At 30.6% G+C, this 21,128-nt stretch overlaps 9 protein-coding genes across 9 annotated transcripts; 5 read left to right on the plus strand and 4 right to left on the minus strand.

Annotated features, from left to right (window-relative positions):
* Nucleotides 1-378: 378 nt before the first annotated feature.
* On the minus strand, nucleotides 379-1,008 carry FG379_000754 (uncharacterized protein; the record flags this gene model as incomplete). The annotated part of the gene is made up of 1 exon (XM_067326164.1): nucleotides 379-1,008. One exon carries the CDS (start codon nucleotides 1,006-1,008, stop codon nucleotides 379-381), a length of 630 nt encoding a protein of 209 aa, XP_067182849.1.
* Nucleotides 1,009-1,652: 644 nt separating this feature from the next.
* Nucleotides 1,653-2,837, minus strand: FG379_000755 (vacuolar ATP synthase subunit d; the record flags this gene model as incomplete). Its single annotated transcript, XM_067326165.1, has 1 exon — nucleotides 1,653-2,837. The coding sequence occupies one exon, from the start codon at nucleotides 2,835-2,837 to the stop codon at nucleotides 1,653-1,655; it is 1,185 nt and encodes a 394-aa protein (XP_067182850.1).
* Nucleotides 2,838-3,706: 869 nt separating this feature from the next.
* FG379_000756 (uncharacterized protein) lies at nucleotides 3,707-4,222 on the plus strand (the record flags this gene model as incomplete). Its single annotated transcript, XM_067326166.1, has 1 exon — nucleotides 3,707-4,222. One exon carries the CDS (start codon nucleotides 3,707-3,709, stop codon nucleotides 4,220-4,222), a length of 516 nt encoding a protein of 171 aa, XP_067182851.1.
* Nucleotides 4,223-5,319: 1,097 nt separating this feature from the next.
* Nucleotides 5,320-10,971, plus strand: FG379_000757 (RCC1 domain containing; the record flags this gene model as incomplete). The annotated part of the gene is made up of 1 exon (XM_067326167.1): nucleotides 5,320-10,971. The coding sequence occupies one exon, from the start codon at nucleotides 5,320-5,322 to the stop codon at nucleotides 10,969-10,971; it is 5,652 nt and encodes a 1,883-aa protein (XP_067182852.1).
* Nucleotides 10,972-11,010: 39 nt separating this feature from the next.
* FG379_000758 (uncharacterized protein) lies at nucleotides 11,011-12,408 on the minus strand (the record flags this gene model as incomplete). Its single annotated transcript, XM_067326168.1, has 1 exon — nucleotides 11,011-12,408. One exon carries the CDS (start codon nucleotides 12,406-12,408, stop codon nucleotides 11,011-11,013), a length of 1,398 nt encoding a protein of 465 aa, XP_067182853.1.
* A 497-nt stretch (nucleotides 12,409-12,905) lies between these two features.
* FG379_000759 (uncharacterized protein) lies at nucleotides 12,906-13,793 on the plus strand (the record flags this gene model as incomplete). The annotated part of the gene is made up of 1 exon (XM_067326169.1): nucleotides 12,906-13,793. The coding sequence occupies one exon, from the start codon at nucleotides 12,906-12,908 to the stop codon at nucleotides 13,791-13,793; it is 888 nt and encodes a 295-aa protein (XP_067182854.1).
* Nucleotides 13,794-14,997: 1,204 nt separating this feature from the next.
* FG379_000760 (uncharacterized protein) lies at nucleotides 14,998-16,131 on the plus strand (the record flags this gene model as incomplete). The annotated part of the gene is made up of 1 exon (XM_067326170.1): nucleotides 14,998-16,131. The coding sequence occupies one exon, from the start codon at nucleotides 14,998-15,000 to the stop codon at nucleotides 16,129-16,131; it is 1,134 nt and encodes a 377-aa protein (XP_067182855.1).
* A 956-nt stretch (nucleotides 16,132-17,087) lies between these two features.
* FG379_000761 (uncharacterized protein) lies at nucleotides 17,088-18,269 on the minus strand (the record flags this gene model as incomplete). Its single annotated transcript, XM_067326171.1, has 1 exon — nucleotides 17,088-18,269. One exon carries the CDS (start codon nucleotides 18,267-18,269, stop codon nucleotides 17,088-17,090), a length of 1,182 nt encoding a protein of 393 aa, XP_067182856.1.
* A 1,343-nt stretch (nucleotides 18,270-19,612) lies between these two features.
* Nucleotides 19,613-20,374, plus strand: FG379_000763 (uncharacterized protein; the record flags this gene model as incomplete). The annotated part of the gene is made up of 1 exon (XM_067326173.1): nucleotides 19,613-20,374. The coding sequence occupies one exon, from the start codon at nucleotides 19,613-19,615 to the stop codon at nucleotides 20,372-20,374; it is 762 nt and encodes a 253-aa protein (XP_067182858.1).
* Nucleotides 20,375-21,128: the final 754 nt, after the last annotated feature.

Consider the following 21,128-nt stretch of genomic DNA (forward strand, 5'->3'; position numbering starts at 1 on the left):
TTTTGCCATATTCTATTGTTTCTTCTCTTCACTCAATCCCACGGACGCCTTACATAGACTGATAATAAATACAAAATTATTCACCAATCCGGAACAGATAGATATTGTTCAACAGTGAAGTATTGAGGTTGTTATGATAAAAAGAATTCAGAAAAATTACAGACTCTGAAATTGAGACAGTCAAAACAAATTGTATGTTCACGTGCATGCTTGCATGCATACATTATCGGATTATGTATATACATGTAGAGACAATACATACACAAAATTAGAGTAATTATATATGGTATGACGGATGGTGCCACGACGTAGGATTATAGTGACAGCAATCATGCTTAATTCAATTATACCCAAATGCATACAAGTGAAATAGACATATTACTGCTCCTGTTTTATTAGTTTGCTAAGTATTCTTGGTGTCTTAAAAAGCCTAAATCCATTGGAAACAGGCATTAGCGGGTATATATCTTCAAAAAAGTAATATGTGTGTCCAACAATTATTCCCATGAGATTGTCCCACGGTCTCCAGCCAATAACAAGACCCATACCCATTAATACCCAAGGGAGATAAGGTGCCCTAACAGTAAATATAAAGACAGACATTCTTGCTGATGGATTTCTTCTCCCCCATATATATGTCATTACATTTATTACAGCTCCGCTAAATAAATAACCTGCTCCGAAAAAGTAAGATAATAATAACAACATGCAAGAGCACGTAAATAACATCCAGATGAAATCGGCAGGTCTTCTGTGAAATACCACATCCTCTAGAGATGCACAATAATATAGCAATACGTATGCATTCCAAAAAAAATGAAGGCTAAATGTACCAAAGAAAAAGAAACAAGTTGCCAATCTCCATATTTGAAAGTCATTTATAACTAATAGCCAATTCAAATACAAATTGAACGGAGATATTATATCTAGCGAACATAATATCATCAATAAAGTCGATATAGCAAAGTATACCTTTGTTACCGGTGGAACGTTGTTTACAACAAGCATTTTTATTAAATATGTTTCCCTTCAACAACTAACTCAAACAAATAATAAACGTCACAAGTCGATTATTGCTATATCGAAATAAATGTGTGTACGAACTTATATTTTCATATGTTCGTCTTTGATTCAAAAACAACACTGTCTAAAAAAGGAATGAAAAACGCTTTATTCTTTAATAATTCAATCAGTAGCGCTAAAATAAAATCACTGGCGGGGCTCAACCCCTAAATAGATATTTCTGTTTAAAGATGTACTTTGGAAATGAGATTATTACCATTTGTAGTGAACTCAAATGGTATATATACGTGTGTTCAGACTTTCGTGCGCACAATCCTACCATATTGTCTGAAACAGAGGATGGGACAAGGAAACTCGGTATAACTGCGGAAGACGGGTGAATGGAAATTGATCAAAAAGAAACGAAAACAACCTGAGACTTCGTCCTAAAATAAATATATGTTACGTAAAGAGAATAAGATAAGTGCAAATAATAGCTATTATTATTCTCTAACTTAAGCAGTGCGACAGTATTGCCATTTAGTGTGAAAAAATAATAAATATAAAGAATTATCTTCTATAATAAGATCAATCTTCCATTTCAATTCTAAATCTTACCTTCAATCCGTAAGTTCGTTTACTTTCATGACTCATCTTGAACGTGGTGCAAATATAGGTACGATAGCATCAACCTGGTCCTTTCTATTCATTAGAATCATCTCGGCTATCCATGTCAAATTTCGAATCTCTTGCTCTTTAAGTCTGGCCCAAGCATAAAACACACCATAATTCATTTGTTGATCGAAAACAAGTTCACACATTGAAACGATCTCGGCATAAAGCAAATCTTCCAAACTTTTGAATTGTCTATCGGCCAAACTTTTGTGAACACTCTTTTTTTCCTTTTGACCATTGTTATTTGAGCCATCAGGGATGTCAAAGTCATTAGTTGTTTCATTGACATAAAATGTCTTGCATTCATCATAGAGTGCGCTGTATCTAGGATAAGGTTCAAGGGCAGCCCTGACTCTAGTGTCATTCCAGGCCTTTCTAATTTGCTCTGTACCCTCTGGGTATAAGTAACCAAAGTTTGGATATAACGAAGAGGCACTTGAGAAGTTAAAATTAAGTGAGTTGAGAGTAATAGTAAGAAGTCTAAAATCAGCCTCACATTTAAGTACATGACTCATAACCTCTGCTGATGTTGGATTCAATGTTTGACAAAACCTATAAAAGTCTTCCAACCATGATTTTTTTAGTGAGCTTCTTAATATCTCCAAATCCATCTCTTTCAATATTGAAGCGAAATCGTCCTGTTCTCCATTTACCGAAAGAAACTCATCAAAATAAGGACCTATTGGTGTTTCTATCAAGATAGATTTATATAATTCATCCAATGAGGAAGAGAGATCCAGGGCAACAAAGGCTCTTATTTCCGGAAAATATCCTATTGGATCTAAACGTGATAATAATTCTTCTGCAGGCTTCTTATTCATTGCTCCTTGAATCAGATTCACTACATTATCTATCATCTTCTCATATGTTATGTAATCTAAAAAGCGACCTAGTGGCTCATATGCCTGGGATTGCAACATCCTGAACTCTAATGCAAACTTTTCTCTACATTTCTGTGTTATGACATTTACTGAAAGTGGTAATGGCTCGTCTTGCATAAATGTACCATAATCGGTCTCCTCTAATGCTGTTCTCATATCTTCTAGTGTCTCTGCCTGCCCTATTAAATGATATTCATCCATTGTTATAAAGCCTGATCTATATCCTCTCACCATAGCCTCAAGGTAACCATCTTTTAAGTTAAATGTTAATAGCTCCATTTTTACCTTAAATAATAGGACAGCTTTTATCACTACCCTCGTTTATACACAGATTAACGGCAATACTCCACAGTCAGTTCCCGATAGTGCAAATATATATTCCTTTTTTTTTAGTGTTTATTTAATAATGCTCTGTGCGTCTGCTATTCTATAGTATATCCTTGTAATACCCAAAACAGTCTGAAAAAGAAATATATACTCAGAGCCAATGGTAATACCTTTATTTTCGTAAATTATATTTGTTATTTTTACTATTATTTATGTTCTGTTTATTATACACAAGTGTATATTCATTTATCAATATGTTAGTATTTTTCCTTATTTTTTCCCATCATTTATTTTATCAGGCCACTATTAATTTTAAAATATCCCTATTTAATTTTGGCAGAAACCCGCTTAACCGCTCAGAGCGCGAGGTTGAAATGGCGGTATATGTCCTAACATGCGCCAGCTGTTGGTCTTGTATCAAATTGACAATAAACGAATTTATAAAGTTTTTTTTGTTTAGTTAACCATTGAATAAGAATTTCCCTCACCACACACATAGCATAATAACATTTAAGTACTGTATTGAAACCATGGTTTGAACAATCAGTTAGTATGTTACCTGTTACAGTTCTTCATAAGAATTGAATTATTAATTCATAAATAGTGACGGAGAAGGCAGTTCTTTCGTTTTTAATAAAGTGCCCTTAAATAAGGTTGACAGCAAAATTAGTTATGTTTTATCAATTACATGAAACTTTTAGTATATTTCATCTCATAATTTTCGATTACCATCACTCCATAAAAACCATTAGGCGGCAAATCCATAAATAAAACAGACAATCTACTTCAAATATATAGAATAATGCAATGAAATAGATATTATGGAGCAAACTGGACTTAGGACATCGAACAACTTTTCCCCTGGATCAGATGATGGGAATTCAGATTTAATTAAATTCAAAGTCAAGAAAAATACGCAAGTATTTTTTGATATTGCAATAGGTGGAACTCCAACAGGGAGAGTAGTATTTGAATTGTTTTCTGATGTTGTTCCCATTACATCGGAAAACTTTAGAGCATTATGTACAGGAGAAAAAGGAATAAGCAAAAATGGCGTAAATTTGCACTATAAAGGTTCCAGATTTCATAGAATTATACCAGAATTTATGTGCCAAGGGGGTGATATTTCTTATTCCGATATGGATTTTAATGGAGGTGAATCAATATATGGCCCTTACTTCGATGATGAAAACTTTATTCTTAAGCACAATTCTGCTGGTCTTCTATCTATGGCGAATTCTGGTTCAAATACTAATTCTTCTCAGTTTTTCATTACTACCATACCATGTCCTTGGCTAGATGGAAGACATGTTGTATTTGGTAAGGTAAGTACATAAATATTTGTTTAATGTATGAGAGTATATGAGAATAAAATTAGGCTTTTCTTATCATATTTGTCTTTGCCAAACAATTAGTCAAATGACAGATTTGTAATTCAATATTGTCATAGTAATGTGTGTTACATACCCAGACGTGTTCCGAAAATAATTAACTGTACACCATATTTTCGGGTCTAAGATGGGTTATAGCAACATTATTGTTCAAAGTTATTGTCTGGCACTAATACGTTTTTCTTTACAAAGAAAATTTGCCGTATTGGAGTCCTAATTCTTTGAAACAATGTTCTTTGGCGGATAATTATCAACATAAATTCTCTCATTGAGACGATAGCTTTGTCTCATATCTAACTTTTCTCATATTCTCTCAGAATTTATATGAATTTGTGGAAATTTGACTAAATTTCCATTAATAATTGTATATTTTCGATATTCTAATTTAATTAACACTTTTTTAGATAGTTTCTGGAGCGGATGTAATAGCCAGCATGGAGAGATTCGGATCAAGTAATGGAAAAACGAGCGTATCTGTTGTAATAGCAGATTGTGGTGAACTGTAATTTATAACGAAATATATAAAATATTGCTTTCGATTATACTTGTAACTAGCTTTTCAACATTAATTTACTGCTTTAAGCTATTTTTAATGATTTGTAATCTTTTTTAACAACACTTGACTTATTCATTTGCCTTTTTATCTTGTTAGTTTTACAAAAAATTTGATTATTTGCATTTATAAACGTACCGGCTTCTATTTATGCAGATCAAAAAAATGCATGTAAACTAGAAAAAAAGTTGCATGTGGACATTTGAAAATAACTAAATATTTATGAGTTTTAACAATAGCATTATTATTAATAGACTGAGATATAGCAACTAAAATGAACACAAATAATTAAATTGTTTATATTTTTTAAATTTAATAAGGTATATAAATAAAGCATATATATTGTAAATATAAAGAGGAAAAATAAAAAATAAATGAAAATATTCAGTTTGACATAGCACATTGTAAATGAGACTAATAATAATTGATAATAGAAGATAATCAAAATATACATATAGGTTTATATCATAATTAAAATAAAGTTACCAAAATGTTTGCAACACAAGACTTGGGTTTATTACCAGGGATTCCCGATTTCATAAAAGAAGCGAGCGCAAAAAAGACGTTTAAAACTCAAGTAGGAGATTCTTTTGGAGGTCATACATTTTCAAGAGCAGCATGTAGTTTAAATCACTATTTTGTAGTTGCGAAATATAAAAATAGAGGCCAACTTTATGGTTGGGGAATAAATGCAAATAATGTTTTGGGGTTCGGAATAAATAATGAATCAATTGAATTACCAACCAGAGTCAATTTTTTTTCAACTTTAGACGTTTTTCAGGTTAGTTGCGGTTATTCACATACTGCTGTATTAGTCAAAGGAATCTCAGAGGCATCCGGCAGGGTATACACGATGGGCCTGGGAGATAGAGGTAGAGTTGGATACACAAAGGGAAATATGGAATTTGGTAATGAGAATAAGACAATAACAAGGGAATCATGGTTTACTCCAATACCATGCATTGTCCATTTCCCAAATAGTGCAAAAATAAGTAGGATAGCATGTGGTGCAAATCATACACTTGCATTATCAGATTCAGGGCATGTATATTCGTGGGGTATAGGGCAATACGGTTGTTTGGGAACAGGAGACTTAAATGACGTTTATTTTCCAGTAAAAATAGATGCTGGTCCAGATAATAAGAGAGTATTACATATAGCAGCAGGTACGAGACATTCATTGTGTTGCAACGAAGAAGGAAGAGTTTTCGCATGGGGAACAAATTCAAATGGAAGGCTTGGTGTAGGTGGTTCACATGGAATGAAAGTTACTCCAACGCAGGTAAAGTCTTTGTTGCCATACCATATAACAATAGTTGCTGCAGGTGAATCGCATAGTGGTTGTATAGATAGTTTTGGCTATATTTATACATGGGGAAATGGAGGTAGTGGAAAACTTGGGCATGGATCTCAAAATGATTGCAATATACCAAGAAGAATAGAGGGATTAAGCTCTTTACCATTTGTACAATTAACTCTAGGTGCATTTAATTCTATGGCACTGAGCCAGTCAGGGGATTTATATATTTGGGGTGCAAGACAACACGAAGTAATATTATTGCCTACGAAATACGATGCATTTCAATCATCAATTTGTCATATTTACTCAGGACCATATATTTCTTTTGCAATGGATGTTAGATATAACGTATATATGTGGAATAACAGATTATTAGTCAATTCAAAAAAAAGTGAATCTAAAACACTAACTGAGGATCAAATATACAAGAGAATGAGTAGCAAGAGTCCTGTAATTCTTCCATTTTTCCAAAGCAATGCTTTTGTTGACGATTGTATTTTTTATATGGGATTTAACTTAGTTGATTATAAAGGTAATAAATTGTCATTTGAGTCAAAATCAGTAGGTGGAGTTTTTTCTTTAGATAAAGTATTTGGTATGCAGAAAAACGGTGAAATGGGGTTAGGCTCATTAGTTAAATCTCCTTTACCTCCCTGGTCAGTTAGACAAATATCTTGTGGTATGTCACATACATTATTGTTAATATATGGTGGTTCAATATTTGCATGGGGTGATAATAAATATGGACAATTAGGAATTGGAACAAAAAAAAAGAAATCAATAGAATCTTCTTCAAAGAATGAGAATAACTATGTAGATGAACCAATCGAAATAAAGTTTTCAGAACCAATAAGACGCATAGCATGTGGATATTGGCACAGTTTATGTTGTGACGTAAAGGGTAACTGTTATACATGGGGAAGAGGTGATAGAGGGCAATTAGGTAATGGCACTATTAGGAATATGTATGAACCTGCTGGAATAGTTACATTAAACAATGTAATAGATGTAGCAGGAGGGGAACTTTATAGTGCCTGTATAGTAACGTGTATTACAACAAAGAACAAAGATTTTGATAGAATTAATTCAGGTGAACTTTGGATATGGGGTGATGGTGACTTTGGGAAGTTGGGATTTGGAGATAGCTCATTAAAATCCTGCATAGCAGCACCAAGACATTTAAACTTGGGTGTCCCTATAATTAAAGTAGCGTTAGGGACCTCTCACACACTAGTATTGACAGCAACAAAGGAACTTATTGCATGGGGAGCAGGCTACTATGGCAGATTGGGAGTGAACAGTACAAAAAGTCATTCAAATCCAATAAAAGTAAAATTTCCAATAAAAGGTGTAGAAATAGTCGATATAGCAGTAGGTACTTATCATTCAATGGCAGTATCTAGTATAGGTGACATATGGGTATGGGGTAAAGGTGAAAATATATTATCGGATAAAGACATATTAATACCAAATGTATTTGCAAAATTAGAATCACCAACAGGAGTTCCAAGAGTTTATTCAGTACATGCATTCGGAGATGTATCTTATGCTATAACACAAACAGGACATTTATGGATATGGGGTCCTGAGAAAAATGAACAAGAAATTATAGGACAGCTAAAATTGGAGAATGGCACAAAGATAATTTCGCATACTGGTAAACCAGAATTGGTTGTGTTACCGGGTAATGCAATAGGAGTATCTGGAAGTTCAATGCATCATGTATGCTTATTATCAACAGGAGAAGTTTTATCATGGGGCGATCCTTCCAATGGAAAATTGGGGCAGAATTTAAATAAATATAATAAGTATATAAAAGATCCATGCATGGTTATACCAAAATGGAGTGAGGCTAAAGTAATTTTAGATAATTCAATAAGTAATAATGGTGATGCGAAAAACATATTATTTTCTGAAAAAGAAAAATCATATAGTAGAGATGAAGAAGTAACAACAATTGAAGAGTTGGATAGTTTTATAAATGTATTAACAAGTAATTCGGTGCAATTTTCGAAAGAGGCAAAATCATTCGAATATGTTCAAAGTTTGTTATACAGAGAAGATCCAAGAACAAGAAAAGATTACATATCATTATTGGAAGAAGATTTAATATTATTATTTTCAAGGCATATTGATTACTTCAACAATATGAAACAAAAAGAGGAGAGGTTAACATATCTAACATTTTTAGCAGAAGTACAGATGAGAAGACTAGTTGATCTAATAAATAAAAAAATAATTGGGTATAATATAATGATAGAAGATAATAATTATTACACTGTTGAAAATGGAGGTTATTATAATAACATTATATTGAAATATATGGGATTAATAGATTATGTATTTTCATTGGTAAGAATGCAACCATTGTATATAATAAATTTAATGTTAGAATGTGAATTTGGACATGAAACTATTACGGTATTGAATTGTATAAATGGTTTATTTCCATCAAATATAGAATTTTTGTCACCACTATCGACAATAAATTATCACGGTTTAAGCGATTCAATGTTAATATTAGAAGTAATAGGAGAATTATTATGTAAAAGAGAATTACAAATGGCACTTAGTACTAATAATATATTTTGGCCAGGTTATTCGAAATTCTTATATTACTTAACATGTATAACACTAAGAGGGTCAGAATTAACAAGTTTAATAAGATCAATATTAGATATATATAATCCGAATTCACTAGTATCCATAATATCAAAATTTCCAAATAATATATTATTGGTACTAGATACAATAAATTTATCACGATATTTAGGAATGGATCCAAAAGATGAATCAATATCAAATAAATATCTAGAAATGTTGAAATATGCAGAAGTAGCGTTAATAACAGGTTTGGCTGAAAATATAAACAATGTAGTTTTTCCGAAAATATTTGAGAAATTATTGTATAAAGCATGGAAATTAACAACATTAATGGAAGTACCGTCATTTAATCCATTATATGATTATAAACAACAAAAGGATCAATCAATACAACAACCATTATTAAGGTTATTATTATATGGTACTATATTACCAATATTAGAACAGGCTAATGCATATTGTACATATTATTATTTGCCACTAATAACTGATACAAGAATATTATCATCCTTGCAAGTAATATCACACTCAATAAAAATATTTTTAAGTGGTAAAATGTATGAATTATCAAGTTCACAAGGTTATTTATGGATAAATATATTGTCAAATTTTACTAACAGTATAACATCAAAGTTATCAGAATTAATAAATAGTCAAAAAGATATCAGTGATTTATCATTAACATACGTGTCATATAATTCACAATACTCATTAAATTCAGATAATTATCATGTAATATTAAATTTGGTAGATGTAATGACGTTTATAAATTTAATACAAAAATATAAGAATTTTTTAAGATTAAATATAATGGATCCGTTGATAAATTCAATAGAGTATTTTGTGAGAAGAGATAGATTAACTATACCATTCTTTCCACAAAATTATATAGAAATAATAAGAAGTCAAAATTTATTACCAAACTCCAATGGAGGTGGTATATTTATTTCATTAAGATTAAGTCCTAGGTGGATGGTAGAAAACAATGTAAGACAAAGCAAGATATCAAATTTTCTAAAGATAGATAGTATAACAAACAAAGTGTATAATAATAAAAATAATACAAATAAAAATTTTGAATATAGCTTAGATAAAGTAAATTACGATGAAATGATTGAAGAAGAAAAATTATCCTTGCCACCATTAGATACATCATTAATGTTTTGTCCAATAACAAAAATAGGTATGTCTCAATCATTGATACCGAGGTTTGAAGCTAATGTAAGAAGGTCAAATGGTTTATCAGAATTTGGTTTATTTATTCGTTATTTTGAAACACCTGACAAAAGAAGAGTAATAGAGAAAGGTCTTTCTATATTACCAATAGTAACAGCAAGATCAATGTATGAGTTATTGGAGGCAGTGGACGAATATATTGAACAATTTAAGAGAAAAGAAAATGATAGAAATCAATATAGTCAATTGTCAAATATACTAGAATTTAAAAAAGTAGTCGAAGAATTACAATATAAATATCAAAGTAGTATAGTGCCATTATTGTTATGGATAACTAATGATATAAAAGATAGATTAAGACATAGAGCGTATTTGGAACATTTGGTTGAAATAGAAGAGAAATTAAATGATAAAAAAACATGGTATAAGGAAAAATTGAGTGAATGGGAAAATAATATTGAGAAATCAATGATAAATATGACATATTGGGGTTATAAAGATAATGAATTAAAAAAATTATTAAATTTATTTTATGAAAACAAAAGAGTAGAGACAGTGATGAATGATATGGAGGCAATATTGTATAATTTAATGATAAATGGCTATTTGTCAACTGATGATGACTTAACAATGATGGGAAATAACAATTACACAACGACTGATATGGTAAAAAAGAGTATAACATTGCCACTATTAACATTACCACTAAATATATTTATATTAAATAATATAATAAGCATAAGAAGCGATGAAAGAATAATTAATTTATTTGAGACAGAAAGAAAAAAAATAACTAATTATCTAAGAAGACAATCACAAATGAATAATTGGAGTATAATAATAATGTGTACACCAACGTTAGGTATAGACTGTACAATAACAACAAGTAAGTTAAGTTACAAAGCAAATATAGAGCAAAGAGTAATATGCAAGTTTTATATAACTCCAGAACAAGTGAAAAAAGCAAAGTTAGTTAATTACAATTATACAAGGTTATACTCAAATGGTTTAGTTGAAGTAAATTTGCCTAGAATGATAAATTACGTGTATTCACAAATATAAGAATATATTATTTATTTATTATAGTCAAAGAAATAAATATTAGAATAAAACAATGGAAATATTTGAAGGTGATATTTGTGGTATTTTCCAATTAAAAATATAATATCTTAGTCTTCCAGTACCGATAATAAATTTATGATCATTAATTACTTGGGAATTATTCTGTATATCAATCATATTGAAAACATCGCAATTTTGTTCATTAGCAACAATAAGCATTTGATTAAATAATTCGTACAAAGTGCACGAATTAGCAATATTAAAGAATGAATAAGCAATCTTAATTTCTGAATTCGCCTTATTATTAATAACAGATGAATTGATTATAAAAAAACTAAACATGTCAGTAATTTCATTATTGTTTTCATCAACCCGTACATATGTTGTAATAACATTATCTATATTAGTGAAATAATGTTTAACATCTTCTGGATCAAAGCAATGGTTAACTATTAATTTATCTCTAAAATCACTCAAGTTATCAACTTTATTATAAGCTTTCTTACTAAGCTCTTTTGAATGATTAATTTCATCATAATATATCATATTGTTATTCATTGTATCATCATCAATGTCCTTATGTTTAAAAAAATGGTCCATAATTAAATTGTAAATGTTCATATAATCACAATCATTCGCTGGTCTAAATCCAGTTAATTTATTATTATTATTGATACGATAATATTTAATCATTGTACTTAGAGTCATATTTCTAGGTATATTAACAAAACCAGTATTTACAAGTTTTTTTGTGTTAATAATGCGATGCCAGTAAGTACCAACAGTGAATGGCTTTGTAATATTTTTGCCACAGGTATATATAGATTGAAATATTTTTTCACATCTAATACGTCTTGTTATTTCCTTAATAAGTACAGGTGCAAGTCTTTTAGACCTTAATTTTTTATGGACACATAAGAAATTAACAATAGCAACCTTCATAATACAATTATGGATTCTAACTTTAACAGGGACTGCTGATATAAAACCAACCATTTTTTGTGTTTTGTCGACACGAACACCAACAAGCCAATTATCGTACTGTCCAGGTACGGACAAAGCCCATTTAAGAAATTCTTTTGAGTAATTAAATCTGAATTGACAGTCATCATCTTCAACATAATTATGTTTTAATAATTGATGCGTATCTTCAAAATCTTTTGTATTAACATCTGAAAGATCACAGTTAAACCAAGAAAAGCCATCAGGAAGTTTGTAAATTTCTTTCCTAAATGAGTCAGGTTCAATTTCAATTGGTCCGAATGAATAGTCGTTATCGTATTCACTATCATTATTTTGAATAACTGGTTGTGTATTCCAAAATTTATGTACTTTTAGCGAACTTTCATCATTCCTCATTAAACCACATAAACTCATCTCTCTAAGTAAATCAGTTATCTTTTTACTATCGTTGTTATTGTCATTTTTATTAGCCATTTTGTTTAAACAATTTACAATATAAATGACTCAATATGAAAAAAGACTAATTTGTTTATTGTTGAGTGAAATTAATAAGTTGGAGGGGCAATGGCAGTAATGGTGTTCGTGATTGTTAAAAACGAAAATATCTAATGTATTAAAAAAGCACTCGTTTAGTTGCCTTTATTAGTCGTAAAAAAGCAAATAAAAAACTTCTTAATTTTAAATCTGAATGACAAGCCATTTTAGTTTAATGTAATTACTTTCGAGGGGGGAAAAACATAAATTGGCGGTAAAACATGCATATTTTTACAGTTACTGGCGGTTAAATAGTGTTAAATAATGATATATAAACTGAAAATGTAAAGAATGTGTAAAATAGAAAAAAAGATATAAAGATAAATAGATATTTGTTTAATGACAGAAAAAAATTAAGAGTAGTTACATGTATTGAAATATATAAATTAGCTAAATAAAAAGAGCATTGTGAGTATTTTTTTGAAGTACTAAGTAAAATGCGAATAGAGAATAGTGTAGTAGTAGTAACGGGGGGATTGAGTGGATTAGGAAATTCAGTAGTGAATAAAATGTTGGAAGAGAATCCAAAAAGAGTCTGTTTAATGGATTATCAGGTGGTAGAAGAGGATGTTAATGGTGAAAATTGTGTCGTTGGTGCATATGATAAGTATTTTGTGGATGTAGCAAAGTATGAGTCAATAAATAATGCAGTAAAAAAGATAATAAAAAAGTATGGCAGAATAGATATAGTAGTACATTGTGCAGGAATAACACATTGCCAAACACCAATAATACAAAAAGATGATAATGGCGAAATATTGGACAATAATGAGGATATACCAGAAATATGGGAAAGGGTGATAAATATAAATCTGGTGGGTACATTAAATTTGGTACATTGTTTGTCACCGCATTTGGCTAGAAACAAAAACAAATTGTGTAATTCAGGTGTAGTACAACAATGTCATGAAAAAGGCGTATTTGTATTGGTATCAAGCAGTACAGCAAGAGATGGTTCGTCACAAAATCAGGGATACATATCTTCGAAGGGAGGTATAAATTCAATTACATTGCCATTAGCTAGAGAGTTAGGACCATATGGAATAAGGGTAGTAACAATAGCACCAGGTATATTTGAGACCCCAATGTCAAAACAAGTAATGGATGAAAAGTTATCATCAACACTACTAAAATCGATACCATTGGGTAGATTTGGTTTACCGGATGAATTTGCTCAGGTTGTGATAGATGTTTGTGTTAAGTGTGAATATATTTCAGGTGAGATAATATATCTAGATGGTGGTTGGAGGTCACAATTTATAAAACATTCTAATATAAAAAGATTATCAATACAAAAATCATCAAGTAATGACGAGTATGCATAGTGTGTTTCTAACAATAATGAATATTATTACTTAAAATAGTAATAATGATAAAACAACTATACTAGTTTGTAGTAACCGTTCAGTAGAAAAAGATTCTTATGTAGATTTGCTTATCTGAAGTATGAGTGAGTAGGATATACAAAATATAGGATAAAACATAGTTGAAATAAAATGAGTATAATACAAAATAACGAAAAAGTTGTAAAATATATCTATGTGTCTGTGTACTAAATTTAGTGGCTAAATGATTTCTTTTAATATAGTTTTCACTTTAATAGATGAATCGGGCCTTAATAGGTAATATTTGGCACGGGGGTTGTATAAGTAGGGAGAGAAAGATTGCAAAGAAAAATGGTTTAATAGAAAAGTGTGTATTATTATGCGTAATTTGTTCTAGTCAATATTGTTATGGTGTTTTAGGTTTAGAAGATTTAAATGTATAACAGATGGTGTTTCATTATGATTTATTAGTTCATTTCAAATACTACTTGTTGTTATTTGAAAAAATAAACTTAAACCGGACATACCTGTAATAATATCTCTTCTTTTATTATTAAAGTGAAGAGCTGTACACCTGTGTGGACCTGGTAGCTCCAACGGTAGAGCGTCTGACTCCAGATCAGACGGTTCAGGGTTCAAATCCCTGTCGGGTCACGTTTTTTGGCTGTATGGGGGCAAAAACGAGAAATTTGTTGGCGGTAAAACATGGAAATAACAATTAAGAGATGGCTTATCAATAAAATGTACGAATTGTAATTTGGGTGTAATGAAAAGGAAAGGACAAAAAGTTTGAAGGTAGGACAAGAAGGATTTTGAGATCTAACTCCTTGATAGATTTACGAGGCAGTGCCACTGTATAATGTATAGTGTAGTCAGTACGTAGTTTGAATGTAGTTTATGGAATAACAGTACAAAATCGGACTTTAACAAGGGATTTTTTTCTTCTTTTCCAGAAAAAAATAAAAAAGTAATTAGTGAATTAAATAAGATAGTGGGTGTTTTAACCTAAGATTGGGTGAAAATAATAGGTGCGAGGATTTGTAAAAGTAAATGAGTACATTGCATGCTTTTGAAGAGCAAATGAAGAATCCAAACGGGAAATAACAAATATTAAGATTGAAAGTGTATGCATTTATATCAGTAAAGCGGTTTAACAATATAATAACACAAAGTTAATAGGAATAAAGTCGTAAAATATATTTAGATGGGTTTAATACGCTCAATTAAGAAAAAAAGGGATGATTTTTTATTTAATTGGAACAGAAGAAGATATAGCTATAGGATGGGCTGGTACTATGCAAGATTGAGTATGGTGTCAAGTATAATAATAGTAACAAGCTTTATATTATTCTTCTTGTTGAAATTTGATAATTGCAATGGAAGGAAGTGTGGTATATTTAGAACATATGTATGCTCGCCTGCAAATTATGGATTAATAAGTTCAGCATTTATATCACTAGGAAGCATATATTCAGTAAAGTCGGCATTAAGTTATTTGTTATCTAGATTACTCTACAGTTTTGCAAACTATAGAACAACGGATTTTATGGCGTTAGGCAAACTAGCATCTATACTAGGAGCAATGGTTAAACACATACCATTTGTGATATCATTATGTACAATATGTAATGGGGTAATATGCTTAACAAGTCTTATATATATGTTAATAGGATTATGCGATAAATCTTATTTACCACAAGCACAAATAATTGTAGATAATTGTAGACTATACTTTAAGAATTGTGAGAATCCAACTGTAAAATCGATATTAGATTGTAATGATCCTTCTCAAATTATATCTTCTCCATTTTTGCAACTAAGGTGCCTCCCGGGTTCTTCTGAGATATGCAAATATTCGCAGGAATTGCAATCAGGTTCAAATCCATGTACTAGGGAAAAGCTCCGTAATTATCTTATTTCAACAGGCGACCAGGAGATAATTGATAAAATTGTGGAGAATGAAAATAGGATGACATTTGCTTATACCGATGAAAACAACAGTGTTAATAACAAGATTCGTAATTTGGATGTAAGTGATCCTTCTTCTACGTATATAACGACTTTACAGGGGAAAACAAACAGGGAATTGCTTGATTTATATTTGATTCCAGCTACGTTATTAAATCAAGATGAATTAGTCAGTAATCATGGTTATAGTGATTTATATGCAGCATTAAGAATTTGGATTGCCATTACGTGCTATATTTTCGTCTCTACCACAATTTTATTTTTCTTTATTAAATACTTTAGTCCACAAGATTCGTGTTTTTCTTTTGTAAGAAAACCTGATGAATTATTTATATTAAAAATACTGAATATTTTCACGCCATGGCAGTAGAATAAGAAAAAGTTCTACTTCTTTGCTAAGATTTTGGTGTTTACATATTACAGTTTCGGTAGAGTATTTGGGTTCCCTTATATATTGCCTCTTTTTAATTCCAACTTACTGGCAATTAGTATTAGCAACATTGATGACAGATGTAAACATAGACGAGTAATTGTGCCACTGAGTTGTATACATACTCTTGTTTTATTTACTAGCTGAATATATATGAAGTTAAAAAAAGAAAAAGGATAAAAGATAAAAAGTATTAATTATTAACAAGAACAATACTGTATTAAAAAAGAATAGTGAAGAGTAGTACTATTTCGATTGTTTATTTTAAACTCTCTAACATTACTTTATCATGACCGGGGAATATTGCTATTACGTATACAAATGGGTAAATTATACATAATTAAATATATTTCAAAACAAATATATATAAATATGCGTTTGTATTTTTAACAATTATTAAAGAAACAACCAAATAATCAACCTTCAGCAAATTACCTTTTTCATCTTGATTTTGAAAATAAAAAAGGACCAACAATTCGTAGTGTTTATTTTCCAGTTTTAAGTCACCAGCTCCTTTTCTCTTATTCACTTTAATCCAAAATTATTTGAAATATATGTTTGTGACAAAAAAGGACATTAATGAATGAATAAATAACAAGAGTGAATAAAAGGCAATAACGAAGTGTGAAATAATATAGTAGAAAAAGGTAAATTCCGAAGCATTAACTTCTCAAATATACAAACATGTATCTTCCCTCTTATTTCTTCCTTTCTGTCTTTCAATATGTGAATGTATATGTAAATGTAATTCATAAATATAAAAGAAATAAACGAAACAATATATATAGTATGCAACATGTATAACAATATAATTGTATACGTTACCGATAAATTAGGTTTGAATTTCTTTCCTTTTCTCAATAGAGTTGTGCACTATTCCATTTACACTAATAATCTCACTTGGAAATACTTACAGAGTTTCCAAATCCATATATTTGACCATTGAAAAGATTATCATCGATACAAGAATCGAGATAATTTCTAATTAATTTAAAAAAAGTACAACAAGTAACGAGAGCATCGGAACCAGCCTGATGAGCGATTCCAATTCTTTGTATCTCTAAGTGTTCAGAAAGCTTTTGCAAAGAATTGAGGTGATTCAAGTTTTGTATTTGTTTAAGAATAAATTTGATATCATACAATGTGGGGAATAACATTTTAACGGTCTCAAAAAAATTAGACTCCGATTCAGGTAGTGGCTTTGAGCTTAGGATTTTGACCAAGTAAGCAAAGTCATAACAACCGTGAAAACTTATCCACTTTACTTTTGGGTTTAGGATCAAACCACTTCCATACATATATTCACCAAAACACATAAAATCTATACCATTATTGTGGTGTTTATCAAATTCTATGCCAGAATGGCGCAAAAACTGTATAGACTCTTGTGAATATATGTCATTCTCCATGTCAAATTTAAAGTTAAACTGAAATGTTGAGTAAGTATTTATGGGAGCCTTCCCGTATTTGTTGCGGAAGCTTAGACCTATCTGTATTACCTTCAATAAGTCAACATTAAATCTCACTGTTTGATAGTAATATTCGTGAAAATTACTTGTTGGACGAACTACCACACCTGGAAATTCAGTATCTATTGCAACAAATGAATATTCATCTACTATTTCAGATATTTTGTCAAATGCATCTTTTATATTGTTCTGCCACACTTCGAATATGACACCACAGTTGTTTCTGTCAGAATTATCAGCAACAATAGTGCCATTATTCACAATATTACATGAATCTGTATTAATATCGTCATTGGCACTTACAAAGCTGGGATTGCAAATGTCATTATTAGCAATGCCAATGTTACCAGCATTTCCGGCATTAATTGTATTACTGCCATTATTTGCGTCACTAGGCATAGTATCACTGGAGCTTATATTGTTGTCCGCCTTAGACTCACTCTCATTCGCCTCGACCTCATTGTTGTTGTTGCAAATGTTACTATCATTGAGTGTGGCGGATGAATTTGATTCTGTCGCTGATGCCATCTGCTCTCCTAACTCGTTTGTTTCGTCTCCTGTTGTTGAGTTGGATGTGGGGGTCACCGTTTCATCATTGTAGAATACCATTATATGACAAATTAATTATTATATTCAGTATTTGTTTGAGGCGTTATAAGTACTTACAATTAAGCCAACCACGTATATATATGTATACAACAGACCTTTCTTTAACTCGTATTTAATATATTGTATTTATCTTCATATATGTATTCATATGTACATATATACTTTGTAGTTGCTATTATAATAATAAAAAACATTAACTATACTATTTGCAACGAGCTCGGTATTTCTCCTATTGTCACAATAGTATCTTTAGTTTTAATTATGTTTTATTCTTGCATTTTGCGTAAATAAATAACTGTATAAAGAAAAAAGAACTACCCTTCCTATTATTACCTTAAAAAATTGATCTTCAAGTTTATTTTTGCCTCTCAATTCTGTATTTCAAACCCAATACCAGTTTTTTCATTCCTTATTCGTTACTATTTATTATTTAAAGAGAAGGCGCGCCTCTTCTATTTATTTATTCCAAAACTATTATTCTAGATGGGCTTTTTTGGGGCCTAGTCTAACAAATATATTAATAATGGCAAATAATTATGCTTTACCCGCCTATTTCGCTTTTTGTATATAAATTATTAAATAGTACAAATACAGGATAAGTTATTTGAAAATGAGAGCAGGTTGCAGTGCAAATTTACAATAAAATGTGAGCATATTTAAATATGAGTCGTTGAGGATGGGTAACTGGACACTGGAGGAGAGCTTAAGGGCAGATATATAAGATCTGACAATACTGGAGTTTGACGGTTATTTGGATATGCACAAATTACACAAAAAGGGCAACACTTGTAGGCAGTGACTTGTTTCCATGAGGTCGCATACGTTGGTACTGGGACTGGGTAGTTTTGTTGTTCCTTACTTCTCTTTAGCTAGAGTAAGTTGGCGCAATTACGAATATAAATTTTAAATATTAAAATTTACATGTTTCCTTTTATATTCGTTCTTGTTTGTCATGCTCCTAAAGAGGCGGTAGGCGGTTTTTATTGGTGGCAAAACCCGAATAATTGAACAAGTGTATATTTGACTTTTAAAAGAGAAATATTCGTGATTTCATTCATATTCACTGGACGCATTGTTACTTTTACTGTTAGTATTTTTAATAATTCGACTAGTAATTTGTATAGTAGTGGTCGTGGTTATTGCAAGGGAGTAATGTTGCTATGGAGTTTTTATTATTATTTTAGCATCGGTAATTCGTGATCAAATAGACATAACTGACTGGTAAATATATTGACTTTAATTACCAATATCTCTATAATGGTAGCAGTTTATTTTTCTCAATTAAACATATATCAACTAATATGAAAATAAAATGTTAAAGGAACCATTGGTTTAGATAAATAATGAGTACGGGCAATAACGATGACATATATGACTTTGGCGTTTATTTTGCCGATAATGACTGTTTTGGATGTCAAAGCAGTGTGAATATTGATGACGAAATTTTTAATTTTGGAGATAAGGACAAAAGTGACGAAGTAATGAATGAGTTCTATGAAGATAGTGATAATTTAATGCTTTTAGAAAAAATGAACAAAACAAACATGAATGAGGATATAACAAATTATAGCAGTGACATTGCTTCTTATTTGTCATTTTACTCCACATACTCATCTGTCTTTCCCATCAACTCTTCTTTCAATAAGTGTAGTTCTAAACCCGATGACAAAGACGAACAAGTGAAACAAAAGGATAAAGTTTATTTTAAATATAAGTTCGACGATTTAAATAAGCAATTATTCGATGAGAATTTCACAAATAATACGAAAGACAAAAGTATTAGTGATAGTGGTAATGCTTTTGACTGCGAAGATAATACTACAAAAAGTGTTTGTGATGGTCAAATAAACGAAGATTTGATGAATGAACCCCGTCATTATGAGGACAAGTACTACGAATTCATACTTGGGGAAAACAATATTATGAATGACAGTCAAGACCCTGAACTCAAAGAAATTTCATTTAATCTCTTAAATTCTTCGAATAACATTGACGATGAATTTTTAGTTAATATCCTCAATGAACTTAAAAACACAATTGATACTAACAATGTTAATCAAATTAATGTTTTTGATGAAATGAAAGTGAATGACAACAATACATAAATAATGTATGAATAAGTTGTTAAATTTGTTATTATTTCTTCCACACTTTTTTTAGAATTAATTAGGTTTTTCGGAACAGATCTATTTCATTGTTTCGTTTGAATATTTATGTATTGCTATCATCGATTTATCTAGTTTCTATTCCCTCACAGCGAATATTGCTGTTGACTCGTTTTTTTATTGTACACTAAACAAGAGATATATTTTGTCGTGTCTATGCATGAGACACAAAAAACAACAATTGCGATTAGTATCTAATGAAAAGTAGAACAATCAAGTTAAAAAAGTGATAATATTGCGGGTAAGTATCACTTCTATTGGAAAAAACTAATAATCGAATCAAGTTAGGGAGCATATGATTAATTGGTGGATATCAATATACTGCATAAACTACATAAAGGTATAAGAAACAGTGGGGTAAAAAAGGCTTGTAGATAACTGCATCTGAAATAATTTTAGACAGCAAACGTACCAACAGATAGGTTTGGAAAAGAATATCATTGTTTTTTACAGATAATTTTAGTTACGCCTTTAATTCCTAGCCAACTTGCAAATTCTTATCACAACTTGGTTCTAGCGCGGAACAATACCGCCAATTCGCCTCGCCCCATGCCCACCCCCGCACACAATCATGGTGGCCATGCCGGTTGTTCTAGTGGTCCTACAAATATGTAACTATGAAAAACAAGAGGAAAGATAATAATAAAGGTACATTACTTTGCAGTGTGTGTAATAAGAATGTATATATGTAAAG

Source organism: Cryptosporidium bovis, assembly GCF_009768925.1.
Source record: "Cryptosporidium bovis isolate 45015 chromosome Unknown contig_16, whole genome shotgun sequence".
Taxonomy (NCBI): Eukaryota; Apicomplexa; class Conoidasida; order Eucoccidiorida; family Cryptosporidiidae; genus Cryptosporidium; species Cryptosporidium bovis.